The 16904-nt window shown below is 38.1% G+C and overlaps 1 protein-coding gene across 2 annotated transcripts in view; it reads right to left on the reverse strand.

Moving 5' to 3' along the window:
- The window catches only part of NUFIP1 (nuclear FMR1 interacting protein 1), a 50877-nt gene that overhangs the window by 7674 nt on the left and 26299 nt on the right, over nt 1-16904 (reverse strand). The window contains exons 7-9 of one of the 2 annotated variants that reach the window (XR_010116018.1): nt 12474-12667; nt 2170-3206; nt 518-1828 (exon numbers count right to left, since the gene is read on the reverse strand). Coding sequence is in view for 1 of the 2 variants with exons in the window: in XM_055245264.2 (XP_055101239.1) it covers nt 3090-3206; nt 12474-12667 (311 nt within the window). In the remaining variant the exon portion in view is untranslated. Of the gene's footprint in view, nt 1-517; nt 1829-2169; nt 3207-12473; nt 12668-16904 lie in introns of those variants that run through there. The other variant, XM_055245264.2, reaches the window with a different exon arrangement.

Genomic DNA, 16904 nt, shown 5'->3' on the forward strand with positions numbered 1-16904 from the left:
TGCTATCCATGTTTAAGATTCCAAACACTTTCATGCAAATTCTTAAGTCAAGACAGATCTTAATTATGAAGACACAATTGTTAAACTCTGTTAGGAAGAAACAGATTGTTCCTATATGCTTAGAATCCAGGTAAATAAGCAGCCTTCTAGATACTATTTCATGGTTAAAAGACCACTTTGTTTCCTTGGTTTATTTATTTAAAACTCCCTATGTGTCAATATCCCGTCCTAGAGCCCAGAATTAATACTGAAAGCTAGAAATTTGCTAGTGACCTGGATGGCTTAATAAAGCTGAATTCAAACTATATAAAATAATTCTTAAGACAGGAATGTGAAGCAAGAGTTTTTTCCTTAAAGCAGGACATTTTAACAATTGGTCAAATATATTCATACAAAATCATATATATAGTTTAACAGATAATATCCTTTGTTATCTATAAAAGAAAAATCTAAGCATTACTGTGCAGGATGACAGTAAATGCCAAAGAGAGAAAGACTATAATGGAAGGCAATGAAAGTTGGTTTCTTTGGACTTTTAAGTCTCTAAACCTATATGTCAGGTCTGCTACATACCAGTTTGCCAACCTTATTCTTTTTTTGAGATGGAGTTTCACTCTGTCACCCAGGCTGGAGCGCAGTGGTGCGATCTTGGCTCACTGCAACCTCCGCCTTCTGGGTTCAAGCAATTCTCCTGCCTCAGCCTCCCGAGTAGCTGGGATTACAGGTGCACACCACCACGCCAGGCTAATTTTTGTATTTTTAGTAGAGATGGGGTTTCATCATTTGACCAGACTGATCTTGAACTCCTGACCTCAGGTGATCCACCTGCCTCGGCCTCCCAAAGTGCTGAGACTGCAGGCATAAGCCACTGTGCCCAACCAAACTTATTCTTTCTATGCTTAAGGTTCTATAAAATAAAGAGGTGATCTCAAAGATCCCTTCCAGTTTCCTTTCTTCCAATTTAAAATGATGGCAGTCTCAAAATTAAGACATGAGTATAAAAATACTGTTCCATCTTAAGAAACACAGAAGCAAGCATTAGTCTCGCCTGTTTTTATGGGATTCTGTAATTCTGGTAATAGTTTTCTTTGCTATCACCTGTTAAGAATACAACTGATAAGTAGGAAATGTAGTATGTGTTTAAAGAATAACTCCATCTTCATACCAATGTATGAGAAACAAGAGCACAAAAAAATGCTGTTTTTCTTAAAATTAAAATGAGGCAACCATCTGTTAAGGAATACTCAGATAAAGCCAAAGTAGCTTATATTTCAAAATTCAAGTAGCTATTAAGAAGCTACCATAGTAAGCCATGGCCTACTTAAAAAAGAAAAAACTTCCCATGTTACAGATACATATAAACATCATTTTTCATATTAAAGCCTAACGGCTCCTTATTCAACATCTTCCAAATACATAAACATTGATTATCTCTAGCCTAGTCAACATTAAAAGTGCTGCCATCTCCATCAAACTACATTTCCTTTTTTTTTTTTTTGAGCCGGAGTCTCACTGTCACCCAGGCTGGAGTACAGTGGCACAATCTCACCTCACTGCAACCTCTGCCTCCTGGGTTCAAGCAATTCTCCTGCCTCAGCTTCCTGGGTCCTGGGACTACAGGCACGCGCTGCCATGCCCAGCTAACTTTTGTATTTTTTCTAGAGATGGGGTTTCACCATGTTGGCCAGGCTGGTCTCGAACTCCTCACCTCAGGTGATCCACCCTCCTCAGCCTCCCAAAGTGTTGGGATTACAGGCGTGAGCCACCATGCCCGGCCCATCCAATTACATTTGAATCTTCTCTTCACTCTATATAAACACTTTTAGACCTGTATTCTTTTTTTTTTTTTTTTTTTTTTTTTTTTTTTTTTTTTTTTTTTTTTTGAGATGGAGTCTCGCTCTTTCACCCAGGCTGGAGTGCAGTGGCGCGATCTCGGCTCACTGCAGGCTCCGCCCCCCGGGGTTCACGCCATTCTCCTGCCTCAGCCTCCCGCGTAGCTGGGACTACAGGCGCCTGCCACCTCGCCCGGCTAATTTTTTGTATTTTTAGTAGAGACGGGGTTTCACCGTGTTAGCCAGGATGGTCTCGATCTCCTGACCTCGTGATCCGCCCGCCTCGGCCTCCCAAAGTGCTGGGATTACAGGCGTGAGCCACCGCGCCCGGCCAGACCTGTATTCTTATCCTCAGTACAGCTCCTACTTTGATTACACATCTTGTCCTGAGACATACACATGAATTCTCTCATGGCCGGTAAAGTCTAAATAAAATGACCACACAGAGCCAGGTATCCACAATAGTGGAACATAGATTTATTCATTAAACATACGCTGGATTATTGATATAAGCCTTGGATTAAAAACTGCTACACTGCATCAGATCAAGAGCCTACTCACGGCTCTTTCAGGTAGCCCTGAAAGAGATGCTGAAGGAAATTAAACTGGTTTATCACAATTAAATTTCACAATGAAGCCTCACATGTTACCATCTGTAACATCATCTTTAAAGGTAAGACATGTATCCTGAACGTTACTGACTTCTCAGAAAGACTCTTGAAAAGATTCAATTTCTTCCGACCTTTAAAATGCACAAGCTAATGAAGACACAAGTATAAGGTTGCTGTGTTTTCCAAATGAGATAATTTATGTAAATATGCTCTAGGAAGAACAATGCCCTATATGCATTAAAAAAATTGTATCACACTTTTTGTCATAAAGGATCTCTCTCCATCTACCAAAGATGCTATAAACACGTTATAACAAGGGTTCTTGAGAGCAGAGAGAAAAAAATGAATTTTCTTTTTGCCATTTCTTTTAGAATTTTCTTCAATTCTGTTAGTGGGTATTTTCTCTTTTCCTTCCTATTCTTTCATTATATTGTATTTTTTGCTTTTTTATTCCCAGAGTAGCAACACATTTCTTTATTACTCCAGAGTTCCTTTAACCCATGTTAACTTTACTTCTGATTCAAATGGAAAAGGAATTTGAAAACCAAATAAAGAATGCACATCCTGAATGTTATTAATGCGCAGCATGCACCAAAGGCAAAAAGCAACAAAACAAAACCCTTTAACAACACATACCATGACTTACCTTCTGGCTCACTCTCTGACCCTGAAAGACTGCCATAGCTACTCATTAATGAGCATAGGGCTGGTGTCACTTCCTTGGGTATCACAGAACGTTGTGGTTTCTCCTCCTTATCAGACTCTGAAGGGAAAAGAAGTCAGATTCAAAACATCTACCACCATAAAAAAGCTGACCATCCCCCACTCCCTCATTTGTTAGTGAAAATTAAGTAATTTCTGATCATTTCCTTAATTTTTCCAAAAAACTAATTCTAGGGGGCCAGAAACACTTCCCCTTGGTTTAGACATCTTCATGGGCCAAGAAACCATTTGCCCCAGAGAAGACAGTGGGGGAAAAGGAAGCTATATAGAGCTCAGTTACTTAGCATGCTTCACAGGTTATACAATCTGAGTATACTCTAAATTAACTTAATTACATAGTCTTTGCTGTTCATTTACAGGTAGTAGGAAGGCCCAAACTTTAACTTCACTGGATTGGGATCACTGCCTCTGAAAATTAGATTTAGAAATAAATGAAGTATTAAAATACCTATGCTTTTAACTGTTTTTAAGACTGTTTTTTGGGATCCAAATAGTATTCAAAGCATTCTATAGGCTTAGTCAAACAGTAATGCTGAAATTAATCCACCCAAAGTTTTTTCTGGGACAGAGTCTTGCTCTGTCACACAGGCTGGAGTACAGTGGCATAATCTCGGCTCACCATAACCTCTGCCTGCCAGGCCCAAGCAATTATCTTACCTCAGCCTCCTGAGTAGCTGAGATCACAGGCGTGTGCCACTATGCCCAGCTAATTTTTTGTATTTTTAGTAGAGATGGGGTTTCACCATGTTGGCCAGGCTGGTCTCAAACTCCTGGCCTCAAGTTGATCAGCTTGCCTTGGCCTCCCAAAGTGCTGGGATTACAGGTGTGAGCCACTGTGACCAGCCCACCCAAAGTTTTTATTATTTAAAACTTCTAAGTACTTAAATAAACAAGGCAACCATGAGAATTTACCAAGCATAATACTAAAGTGCCTGCCAAATGTAAAGTGTCTGATCCAGGCCCAGCAAGCCTAGTTGTAGCCCCAGGACACCACCTATTACATTTCTTTTTGGCAGCTCTAACAATCTATTAACTCTATTCTAGACAACCAATAAAAATAAGGCCTCATTGAAGACAATAAGTAATTTGTCTATTTAATTAACCAACTCAACCCAAAACCAATATAACATGTTTCAAGACTAAGCATTTAATGTTCACCAAGCCAGTCTAGGGGAAACCAAAGCATGCGAGTAGTGAATGGGAATATTTTTCTATGTGAATGTTCAACTGCCACCTTCTGCTGGATGAAGCTAAATCCTCTCTCCTCACTACACACCATCACACCTATAAAAGTACTCCTTGTCAATTTTAAGCTAAATTACCTTTTCTCCTTGATTAATAAAGGGAAAGGAAAGTATGAAGTTTATGTGAATTAGTAGTAGATTAGGCAGAAATCCACCACAGTGTTAGTATGGAGACTTTCCATTCATTGGTTGAATGATGAAAGACCAAACTGTAGCATTTATTTCCAAGACTCAAAGAGAGGTAACAAAAAGTACAGTAATAGTTGAATATTATGCTCTTCAAAAGCATGATCTGACCTAATCCTTATGAGGTATGTGATGAGTGATGAAACAAACATCCAGAGAATTTGAGTAACTTTTCCTTAAGATAACTATAAATCAGTTGGGTCAAATTTAAAGCCTGGCTATCTGACTCCAAATCCAAATTGTTATCAGTGAGATAGAATGCTTCCCACAGACAAATAAAGTCTTCTTAAAATGAAGCCATCCTATCAAAGTGTTTTTATGGTCCACAATAATGCTAATAATGTCTCCCACCTATAGCTCCATTTCTTTCCTCCCTTTTATAGTAAAACTCCAAACAGTTACTTGATATGCAATCATACCTTGGAGATATTGTGGATTTGGTTCCAGACCACTGCAATCAAGTGAATATGGCAATAAAGCAAGTCACACAAATTTTCTGGTTTCTCAGGGCATATAAAAGTTATGTTTACACTACACTGTGGCATATGAAGTGTGCAATAGCATTATGTCTTTAAAAATGTACCTTAATTTAAAAATATTTCATTGCTAAAAAATGCTAAAACTCATCTGAGACTTCAGGAGGTTGTGATATTTTTGCTGATGGAGGGTATTGTCTTGATGTTGCTGGCTGCTGACTGATCAGGGTTGTGGTCGCTAAAGGCTGGGGTGACTGTGGCAGTCTCTCTGCCTTGACTGCTATTCCCTTAGGTATCAGCCCCGCATTTCATTCAGATGTCTTAATGTCACCTTATCAGAGATGCCTTTACTGATCACTTCAGATAAAAGCGCATATCCCCTTTTCTGACCACCATTCCCTATTATTTTACTCAGCTTCAATCATCTTTATAATTCTGTTTTTTTTGTTTTTGTTTTTGTTTGAGACAGAGTTTCACTCTGCTGCCCAGGCTGGAGTGCAGTGCATTCTACCTTCTGAGTTCAAGCGATTCTCCCCTTAGCCTCCTGAGTAGCTGGAATTATAGGCACTTGCCACCACACCAGGCTAATTTTTGTATTTTTAGTAGAGACGGAGTTTCACCATGTTGGCCAGGCTGGTCTCGAACTCCTTACCTCAAGTGATCTGCCCACCTTGGCCTCCCAAACTGCTGGGATTACAGGCGTGAGCCACTATGCCCAGCTCCCACATTTTCTGTATTACTTTTATAATCAGAAAATAACAGAAAAAAATAAAAACAAAGGGAAATTGACTCTGGAAAACTGTATTCTTCACAATCCAATTCATGAAGCATAGTGCAAGGCTTTAATGTCCTTTCCCTCCTCCCTTCTTTTTTAAACTTTGTATTTTGAAACAATTTTGGATTTATACAAATGTTGCAAAGATAGTACAGAGTCTCCATATATCCTTCATCCAGCTTCCCTAATGTTACTATCTGACATAACCAAAGTACTTTATGATAGCTAAGAAGTTAACACTGGTACCACACTAGTATTTAAATTACAGACTGTAATGTAATTTCACCAGCTTTTCCACTAACGTCCTTTTTTCTGTTCCAGGATACAATCTGCAATACTACATTGCATTCGGTTGTCATGACTCCTTAATCTTCTCTAAATCTGTGACAGTTTCTCAGTCTTTCCTTGTTTTTCATGAACTTGATACTTTGAAGATTATTGTCAGGTATTTTTAGAATATCCCTCAGTTTGGGTCTGTCTGACATTTTTGAAGATTAGACTGAGGCTATGGATTTTGGGGAGGAATACCACAGAGATGTGCCCTTCTCATCACAACCCAGGTCCATGATATCAGTAGGACTTATTACTGGTAATGTTGACCTTGACCACTTGATGGTCTGCCTGCTTTCTCTACCACAAAGTTACTATTTTTCTCTTTCATTATTCTATTTCTTGAAATGAGTTACTAAGTTTAGCTCACACTCCAGGGAAGAAGAATTAAGCTTCAACTCAAGTAAGGAATATCAAAGAATTTTGGACATATGTTAAAACCACGGTAATTAATAATTATTGTAATTAATAAATATTTTGGGGGGAGATATTTTGAGGCTATAACAAATATTGTTTCATTTTAACGTTTCACCACTAATTTTACCATTCATCAGTGGATCTTGCCCAAAACAATGATTACTGTGGTGCTCTAATGCTGACTTGCTGTTTCTCTCATTTCTTCTACATTTAATAATTAGAATTATTTTGTAAGAAAGACCTGTCCCTCCTCCCCCACATTTATTTATTTATTTATTTAGGCACTCATATCAGTATAGACTCATGGGTGTTTATTCTATTCTAAGGGTTATAATTTTTTATTATTATTTATTTTGTGGCATCAATTGTTCCAACTTTGGCCCTTGGGAACTCTTTCTAGTATCCTTCTGACATACCCACATCTTCACATTTTTTGAGCATTTTCTTACTTTCTGGTGCTATGAGATGCTCTAGGTTCAGCTTATATTTTCCCTGTTCCAACCCCAGAATCAGCCATTTCTCCAACAGGCTCTGGTTCCTTTACCTGGAGAATAGTATTTGGAAACCACAATTAGAGTGCTAGGTGTACTTGCTCCTAGGAGTGTCAAAGCTCACTATACTTGACTTACCTAAAGGGTAAGTTACAAATTCACACAAATAAACAACTCTTTCCCTATTTTTTCTTCTCCACTCAGTTAAATGTTTAAGGGACAAACCACATGTAATAACACTGTGAAAAATACTGTCCTTTTGGCACTCTCAGAACATCTCCTACAGTAACTTTTCATCAGAAAGAAAGAAAGAAAGAAAGAAAGAAAGAAAGAAAGAAAGAAAGAAAGAAAGAAAGAAAGAAAGAAAAGTCCCTGGGATCTACCTAGTAGTTCTAATGCAGGCATTTTTAGCACCTATCAGTAAAGACTATGCTGAAGGCATTGTACTGGCTGACAAAATAATACTCAAGAAACTTCATTTTATAAAAACAGCTAAAACATCTTTCTAAACTGAAAATACCAGTATAGAGATAGCAGCAATTGATCCGATAAAACCAGACTTTAGCATTTTTATAAAATACGAGCTCAAACAATTTCTCTTACCATTAAAACATTAGCAACACTTTTCTTAGGGTAAATCTCACCTCTCTCTCTCGTATATATGCATCTTGTTCCCACCATCCCCCCCCAAAAAAAACCTAATGCAATGATCTAAAAATTATCCTTAGACTATGAGTTTCTGGAAGGCAGGGAGACTCCTTTGAAATCCTCGGCATTATAGTGAATTACAGTGCTGGGTAAGCCAAACGCAGGACCTTATAAATCCCCACTGAAAGGAAAGTAGCAAAATAACATTGCCCTTTGAATGTCTTGTCCACTCTAAACACCAGCTGTAAAAGCTTCCTATCTGGTTTCTTTCTGTAACTTGTTTCTTTACTTACTTATCCGTACCCCCCACCCACCAACCCCCATCCCACGATTTCCTATTGCCTTTATGGAGCAAAGCACAATTATATGCTCTAGCCCAAGATTTGTAATTAAGTATTCTTTAAAAAATGCAATATATTTTCAAAGTTACCCTCAAAAATAGGGACTTTGCTTTATAGTCTCCAACTCTCAAAGAAGACAGTTACCAATGGGTATCCATGACACGTGATGTGCTGGGCCAGCTTATTTTCTTATTTTAATGCCTACCTTTAAAACAACCTAGGTTAATGTGAGTGCATAGTTAGACTTATGTCCCAGTGTTCTATGACAATAGCTATATTTCAACAAATGACTAATAAATTGGGTTGCCTTTGTCTTGTGGATGCTGAGGCACTTCAGTCACAGATGCTCAATGCCACCTTACTGACCCACTTTCTTCCTAGCTGAGACAACTGACTTACTGTTTAAAACTACAAGCTAGGACAGCCATAAACTTGTTGCATATATGTTTAAACAATGGCAACAAAATGAACTGGATGCTAACTAATGAGATACCAAAATAAACAAAGAAAAAACAATCCTTAAGTTAGGCCAGTCAGCAGAATACACAAGGAAATAAAAAAATATGCTAGTAAGGAAATCTAATGACAGACAATAAGCCACACTCAAAACTGATAAATTGGGAGACTTCTTTAAATAAAAGGCTTTCCCATCAAAACAACATCAATTCTCAATTCAAAGTAGCTGCACAATTACTGAGAGTACATATGGCACCAAATACAATAAAGAAAAGGTGAACCCAGGCAATGATTTTCCAAGCATGACCTGAAAGTTATGAAGATCCTCTAGAACTTGAGTCTTGTTTAAAATGTGAGTGCTCATGTCTGGATTAAGTTCTGAGCCAGAAATAGGCAAAAAAATGGAAGCAATAGGGAGAACTTTATTATTAAAGTGAGCTTAGTGCTGAAAACTATCAACTGCCATATGAGAACAGTGGGTTACGTTATCACAATGCTGGCTGCTAGCCTGCCACGGACAACTTGAATAACCAGATTTTAAGGTTGGCTGGCTCTTGCCCAAGGTAAGAGAAGCTGCCTCCAAACAAGTGGAAAACATATATTGGAGAGTGGAGAATATTTAGGGCAGGGGTGTCCAATCTTTTGGCCTCCCTGGGCCACATTGGAAGAATTGTCTTGGGCCACACATAAAATACACTAAGAACAGCTAATGAGCTTAAAAAAAAAAAATCACACAAAAGAATCTCACATTTTAAGAAAGTTTACAAATTTTTGTTGGGCTGCATTCAAAGCCATCCTTGGCTGCATGCGGCCCGTGGGCCATAGTTTGGACAAGCCTGACTTAGGACATATGAAAACAGGGGGATAGATTGTCTGTAGCTATACCTGCAGTGAAAAGTTAAAGAACCTATGGCCTAAAACAACGGTCCCCAGCCTTTCTGGCACGAGGGACCAGTTTTGTGGAAGATAATTTTTCCAAGGACAGAGGGTAGGGGGTGGATTGGAGATGGTTTCGGGATGATTCAGCACATTACATTTACTGTGTACTTTATATTACTATTACATTGTAATATATAAAATAATTGTACAATGCACCATAATGTAGAATCAGTGGGAGCCCTGAGCTTGTTTTCCTGCAACTAGACAGTCCCATCTTGGGATGATGGGAGACAGTGACAGATAATCAGGCATTAGATTCTCATAAGGGGCACACAACCTAAATCCCTCACGTACACAGTTCACAATAGGATTCATGCTCCTATGAGAATCTAATACTGCTGCTGATCTGACAGGAGGCGGAGCTCACAGTTAATAAGGCAGGCAATAGGGAATGGGTGTAAATACAGATGAAGCCATGCTTGCTCGCTGCTCCCCACCTCCCCATCCCCGCTCCCCACTGGGGTTCCTAAGAGGCTAAGGAACTGTACCAGGTACCAGTCTGTGGCCCAGGGGTTAAGAACTCCTGGTCTAAAACAGATTTGGAAAACGTCAAAGTCCAGAGGAAATCCCAGGTAAAGGATAAGGTGAATTTAAATGACAGCTTTCCTACAAACTTAAGCTACTATAATTTGATCATTAGGCATTGTGATTTCCTTGGTTATAATACAATATTATAAAAATCAATAAATTTTTAAATATTCAAAATTATAAATTTGTAGTTTATATGGGTAATTTTTATATTCAAGATATATGTTCTCATCTTTGACACTCGAAACAGGCATGTTCCCATCCTTGACCCTCATTATAGGTAAGGGTTTCAACATTTAAACCAAAACAAAATTATTTGAGATTTCTCTTTTTTTTTTTTTTTTTTTTTTGAGACCGAGTTTTGCTCTTGTTGCCCAGGCTGGAGAGCAATGGTGCGATCTCAGCTCACTGCAACCTCCACCTCGTGGGTTCAAGCGATTCTCCTGCCTCAGCCTCCCGAGTAGCTGGGATTACAGGCATGTGCCATCACAGCCGGCTAATTTTTGTATTTTTAGTAGAGACAGGGTTTCATCATGTTGGCCAGGTTGGTCTTGAACTCCTGACTTCAGTTGATCCACCTGCCTCAGCTTCCCAAAGTGCTGCAATTACAGGCATGAGCCACCGTGCCCAGCCTGAGAGCTCTCTTTCAACTGCTCCTCAGAATCCAACTGAATTATTTCTACCAATAAGGATGACAGGATTTACCACTGTTTCTCATGTCTAAGGCATCTACTGAGGACTAAGACAAGCTTAAATAGAAGCAAGATACAATCATCTTTTAGTTGGTGTTTTACCAGATTAGTATATACTGAAATACTCTTTTTTAAAAAAAAAAGGGAAAACAGAATTAACCATCTACCAAAGCTAAGTTAACAAAATGAAGAACAACAAAGACTATCCAATATCAGTCTTAGAGTCCTTCAAGTGTTCATTTAGAAAATTGCACAAAGTAAAAGAATTACATAATTTTCAAATTAGTAACTTACTGATTATAATGGTAGTCTTCACATTTGTGTTTTAAGTGTTTTAATGACATAAAAGCTTATATTTAAGTACAGATGGTCTTTTGTCATCAAGGCCACACATTGTGAGCTCTCTCTAAAATTTTTTGAAAGAAAACAAACAAAAAATCAGTGCCCAAGAGTAAACTCAGCACTGGCTCAAAACATCATCTGCCTTTTTCTTGCTCTCTCTCACGTCTCAACTATCCTAGATTCAAACAATATTTTTTTACACAAATTCAGACTTCATATTTAGAGGATGTGTAGTGTACTGGCAGAGTGAGACTCATATGTCCAAATTCTCATTCTGCCACTAATGAGCAGAATGACTAAGATAAACTATTAGGTTGATGCAAAAGTAACTGCATTTTTTACTATTACTTTCAATGGCATAAACATACTTAGTCTCTATGTTCCTCATTTCTAAAATGGAAACAGTAACGGTATATGTGTAAAAGGCTGTCATAAGAAGACTTCATCTATATAAAGCATATAGAGCTCAGTAAGTGCCTTATTCAATGTGTTGATATTAATTTATCATCATTAATGTTATTAAATTTTATCTTCTACTTAGCCTAATGTTCCCTTATGCAATGATCTTTCTCCATCCTAATTCAGTCAACGAATTAGTTATCCTCTCTTTTCTTGCCATTCATAAGTTCCAAAACTTGCCATGTGATTATTATAGAAGCCAACATCATCCAAGCTAAACAGCCTACAATCAAATCTACAATGTCACTAATGTCAGTTCATTCACTAATAATCTTTGGGTATTCCTTTGCAGTACAAAGCATATGCAATTAGATAAAGCCTCACAATGTTACTGGAGAAAAAGGTAGTAAAAATATTTACATATACATCTTATTTTTCAGGAAGAGAAATGGAGTCTCAAAGGCTAAATGATATCTGTATGTGACAGCAGCATTTTAACGCTTTTATTTTTCAACTAATAAGCAAGTTAACTTGCCCTATACGTTTTAGAGGAAATTCAAGAACAAATATATATAAATATAATCTATGCTCTGAAGAAGACAGTACTAATCAAACATAATGAATTAGTATCTTCTGCCCAGAGATCATGCTTATGCTCAGTAGCATAAAGTATACTGACTTCCATTAGAATTGCTGCTGTATAGGTAAAGGGAAAATCCACATATTTGGGCAAATTTGAATGTACAGCATTAATACATTCAAAACAATCTTAAGAAATTTCTAAGATTACATCATACTAATGAAAATTATCCAGCAAATATAGTCTTTCTCCTATAGCCTCCCTGCCCCATGTACCCACCCAAGACTCAGAAAAGATGTTCTGAAATGGCGTTTTAAACAAGATGCTCCTATTAAAAACAAAAGCATCGTTCTGCATTGTTCTACATTCGATATCCAACTTTCCACAAACAAGGCTGTGAATACTCAACTTCAGCATCAGTGTCTATACACTTAGAAATACGTTACTTTCCTGTTTAGCTTACCAGAATCACTGTTTATCAAAACACCAAGAGGATCTGCATTTGCCTCAGGTCGACCTTCTGGCTTCAAACCACACAAGTGATTGCCTGATCCAGTGACTGCTCTCTGTCTAGAATTGTCGTTTTTCCATTTGTGATTCTTGCCAGGACTTCTGATCTTTGCCATTTGTGAATGTCTGGACATCCCCTTCATCTTGCTGGAATAAGAAAATTGCAATTTTTAATATAAAGGCACGGACCTTCCAAGAAAATTTTGAAAAAGACTACTAGATACAGGCCGGGCGCGGTGGCTCACGCTTGTAATCCCAGCACTTTGGGAGGCCGAGGCGGGCGGATCACGAGGTCAGGAGATCGAGACCACGGTGAAACCCCGTCTCTACTAAAAATACAAAAAATTAGCCGGGCGCGGTGGCGGGCGCCTGTAGTCCCAGCTACTCGGAGAGGCTGAGGCAGGAGAATGGCGTGAACCCGGGAGGCGGAGCTTGCAGTGAGCCGAAATTGCGCCACTGCACTCTAGCCTGGGCGACAGAGCAAGACTCCGTCTCAAAAAAAAAAAAAAAAAAAAAAAAAAAAAAAAAAAAAAAAAAAAGACTACTAGATACAAAAGAAACCTAGTTGTAAAATTGATCACTTGTAGCCTAGTACATTAAAGAGACCAAAATAAAAGAAATTCCAGTGACTTTCAAGGACAGGCAAGCCTATGATAGAACTTTAGAAGGACAGCACCCCACAATATACCACACCTTACTGATTCTATGTTGCAAATTTCTACCCATATTGTTATCCCTCTGAAATTGGGCTGCGTCGTATTATCATTAAAGGCCAATTTAACTGGCAGCATTATTTCATTCTTTTATCATACATGAAAGTTCCTTTTTTCTTTTCTTTTTTTTTTTTTTTTTTTTTGAGACAGAGTCTTGCTCTGTCGCCAGGCTGGAGTGCAGTGGCGTGATCTTGGCTCACTGCAACCTCCACCTCCCAGGTTCAAGCAATTTTCCTGCCTTAGCTTCCCAAGTAGCTGGGATTACAGGTACGTGCCACCACACCCAGCTAATTTTTGTAATTTTAGTACAGACAAGATTTCACCATGTTGGCCAGGATGATCTCGATCTTCTGACCTCGTGATCTGCCCACCTTGGCCTCACAAAGTGCTGGGGTTACAGGTGTGAGCCACCACGCCCAGCTGAAAGTGTTTCTTAGAGTTTATAAAGTATATTCACTCTTGTCTACTCATTTTATTTTCTTTTGAGACGGAATCTCACTCTGTCGCCCAGGCTGGAGTGCAATGGCATGATCTTGGCTCACTGCAACTTCCACCTCCTGGGTTCAAGCGATTCTCCTGCCTCAGCCTCCCAAGTAGCTGGGATTACAGGCACCCACCATCAGCCTGGCTAATTTTTGTATTTTTGTAGAGACAAGGTTTCACCATGTTGGCCAGGATGGTCTCGAACTCCCGACCTCAGGTGATCCACCCACCTCAGCCTCCCACAGTGCCGGGATTACAGGCGTGAGCCACTACACCTGGCCTTATCCACTCATTTTTGAGGAGTTAAAGTTTCTGAAGCATTTACAAATATGACTTGTTGGACCTTCATGAACCCTCTGAAATAGGTAAGACAGGTACTATTTTCTCTGCTTTATAGGCCTATCACAACACATAAGCCTATTGCAATTTCACAGCCAGCTCAAATCAAGTGCCCTCTCAACAGCTACAACCACTTTTAGAAAGAAAGCAAGTATTGGCCGGGTGCGGTGGCTCACGCCTTTAATTTCAGCACTTTGGGAGGCCAAGGTGGGTGGATCACTTGAGCTCAGGAGTTCGAAACCACCCTGGGCAACCTCGTCTCTATTAAAATACAAAAAATAAGCTGGGCGTGGTAGCAGGTGCCTGCAGTCCCACCTCCTCGGGAGGCTGAAGCACAAGAATTGCTTAAACTCGGGAGGTGGAAGTCACAGTGAGCCGAGATTGTGCCACTGTACTCCAGCCCGGGCAAAGTAAGACTCTCTCTCCAGAAAAAAAAAAAAAAAAAAAAAAAAAAAAAAAAAAAAAAAAAAAAAAAAAAGCATGTATTTATGTGAGCATCTTCTAATTTAAACTATGTGTGTGTGTGCGGGGGCGGGGAAGACAGTTAAAAAAAAGTTCCTTCATAGTAGACAATAACACAAGGTATTCATTGGTGGGACTGAGTTTTTGCAAAGATAGGCTTTTGACAGTTTGCTATTTATTAGGCAAAATTCATTTTTCATTGATAATTGAGGATGCAGTAAATAATTAGAAATCTGCATCTAAATCTCAACTTTGTCACTTATAGGCTGTGTCTGTTGTACAAATATTTGTATGCCTAAGCCTGTTTACTCCTCTAAATAGAATGGGAATTATACGGACATAGAATTAAGATAATATAAATACAGTACTTCACAGAACAAGATAACACATTAAGCCCTTAATAAATGGTAGTTTACTATCATAACTTTTTTGAAATAATTTTTTAAATCAACATGTTTAATTTATATATCTGCAATCCAGAGATTTTTAATCCCTTTAGGGTCATAACAACCCTTGGAGAATCTCATAACAAAAATTAATATATATGTATAGTCCAAATTTTGCAGAAAGCCATGGACCAATCTCCAATGTCCATCCACAGATGTCAGGCTAAGAACCTAACAGTGTCACTGCAAAGAAAACAGGTCTAGTTTCTGCCTCCGGCCCACTGGCCCCATAAGGATAATGAAGAGATGCCACCTTCTTTGAGCTCCCATTCACAGGTGCCTTCCCTGTATCTTTTCTCTTATAGCATCTGACCACAGCTAGCTTCTGAATGATCATCATTAAGGTATTCACTAATAAGTAATGAGTTAAGATCCTTCACTAATGACATCCATAAGACTTAATTAAGAAAGTAGTATATCTGTTATTTGCACTCTATTTCACCTTCAAGGGAGTAGTTCTGTTATACCACGACTTGACAATCACTTGAAAAGAAAAGTTTATTTAATCAATCATCTAAAAATAGTTACAAAGGCATAATGTAAATAAAAATGTAGATATACATAAAATGGAGAGATTAATAAAAAAAAGATTCCATCCAAAAGAAGGCAAGAAAGGAAGAACAAATTAAAAACCCAACTATATTAGGAATTACATTAAATGTAAATGAACTAAGCACTAGTTAAAAGGCAAAGATTTTCAGTTTGGATTACTAAGAAGACAATTACATAATATATAGGAGACACACTTTAAATATGGAGACACAAAAAGTTTAAAAGGAATAGGTTGTTGAAAACACAATCCTTTCTCCACTGCATTATATTACCAGATTTATCATAAGTTAGGTGATTGTTTCTCAGTGGACCTGTTTGTGGGCTCTATTCTGCTCTATTTATCTATTTATCCTTGGACAACACCACACTATCTTCATTACTCTAGCTTTCTTAGTTGTTGTTCTAGATCCTTTGTATTTTCATATGCAATCATGCGCCACATAATGACATTTTGATCAACAATGGACCACATATATGACAGTAGTCCTATAAGATTATAGCAGAGCTAAATAATTCCCAGTAATGTCATAACATCATAAAGTAAAAAATTACTTAAAACAATTTAGTGTAGCCTATGTGTACAATGTTTTTAATGTCTACAGTAGTGTATAGTAGCGTCCTGGGCCTTCACATTCACTCACCACTCACTCACTGACTCACCCAAGGCAACTTCCAGTCCTGCACGTTCTATTCATGGTAAGTGTCCCATTCAGGTATACCATTTTTTGCCTTTAATGGTGCATTTTAATGAAACTTTTCTATATTTAGATACACAAATACTTAGCATTGTGTTACAACTGGATACAGTAACACACGATATGGGGATGTAGCCTAAGAGCAATAGGCTTTACTGCACAGCCTAGGTGTGTAGTAGGCTGTATTATCTAAGTTTGTTTAAGTATACTCTATGATGTTCATAACGACAAAATTGCCTAACCCGTTTCTCAGAATGTATCCCTGTCATTAAGTGACACACTATAATTTTAAAGCTTATCAATCTCCCCTATCCCTCCTCCACCGAAAACAACAACAACAACAACAACAACAAAACTTCCTGGAATTTTGACTGTAATTAATTGTATTTGGGGGAGAATTAAGATAATTATATTGTTCTCCAGTCCATGAATATTATATATTGCTCCATTTATACAGGCCTTGAATTTTTCTGAGCAATGTTTTGTAGTTTTGAGCATAGAATCTTGCAAATCTTTTGTTAGGTTTATTCCTAGGCATTTGATGCTATTCTAAATGGTATCTTTTAAATTTTCACTTTTTAATTGTTTGTTGCTACTTTATAGAAATAGAGTTGATTTTAAAAATATTGATCTTACATGTATTTGGCAACCTTGCTAAATTCATTTATAAAAGTGGTAACACTGGACATCCTTA

Source organism: Symphalangus syndactylus, chromosome 15, assembly GCF_028878055.3.
Source record: "Symphalangus syndactylus isolate Jambi chromosome 15, NHGRI_mSymSyn1-v2.1_pri, whole genome shotgun sequence".
Classification (NCBI taxonomy): domain Eukaryota; kingdom Metazoa; phylum Chordata; class Mammalia; order Primates; family Hylobatidae; genus Symphalangus; species Symphalangus syndactylus.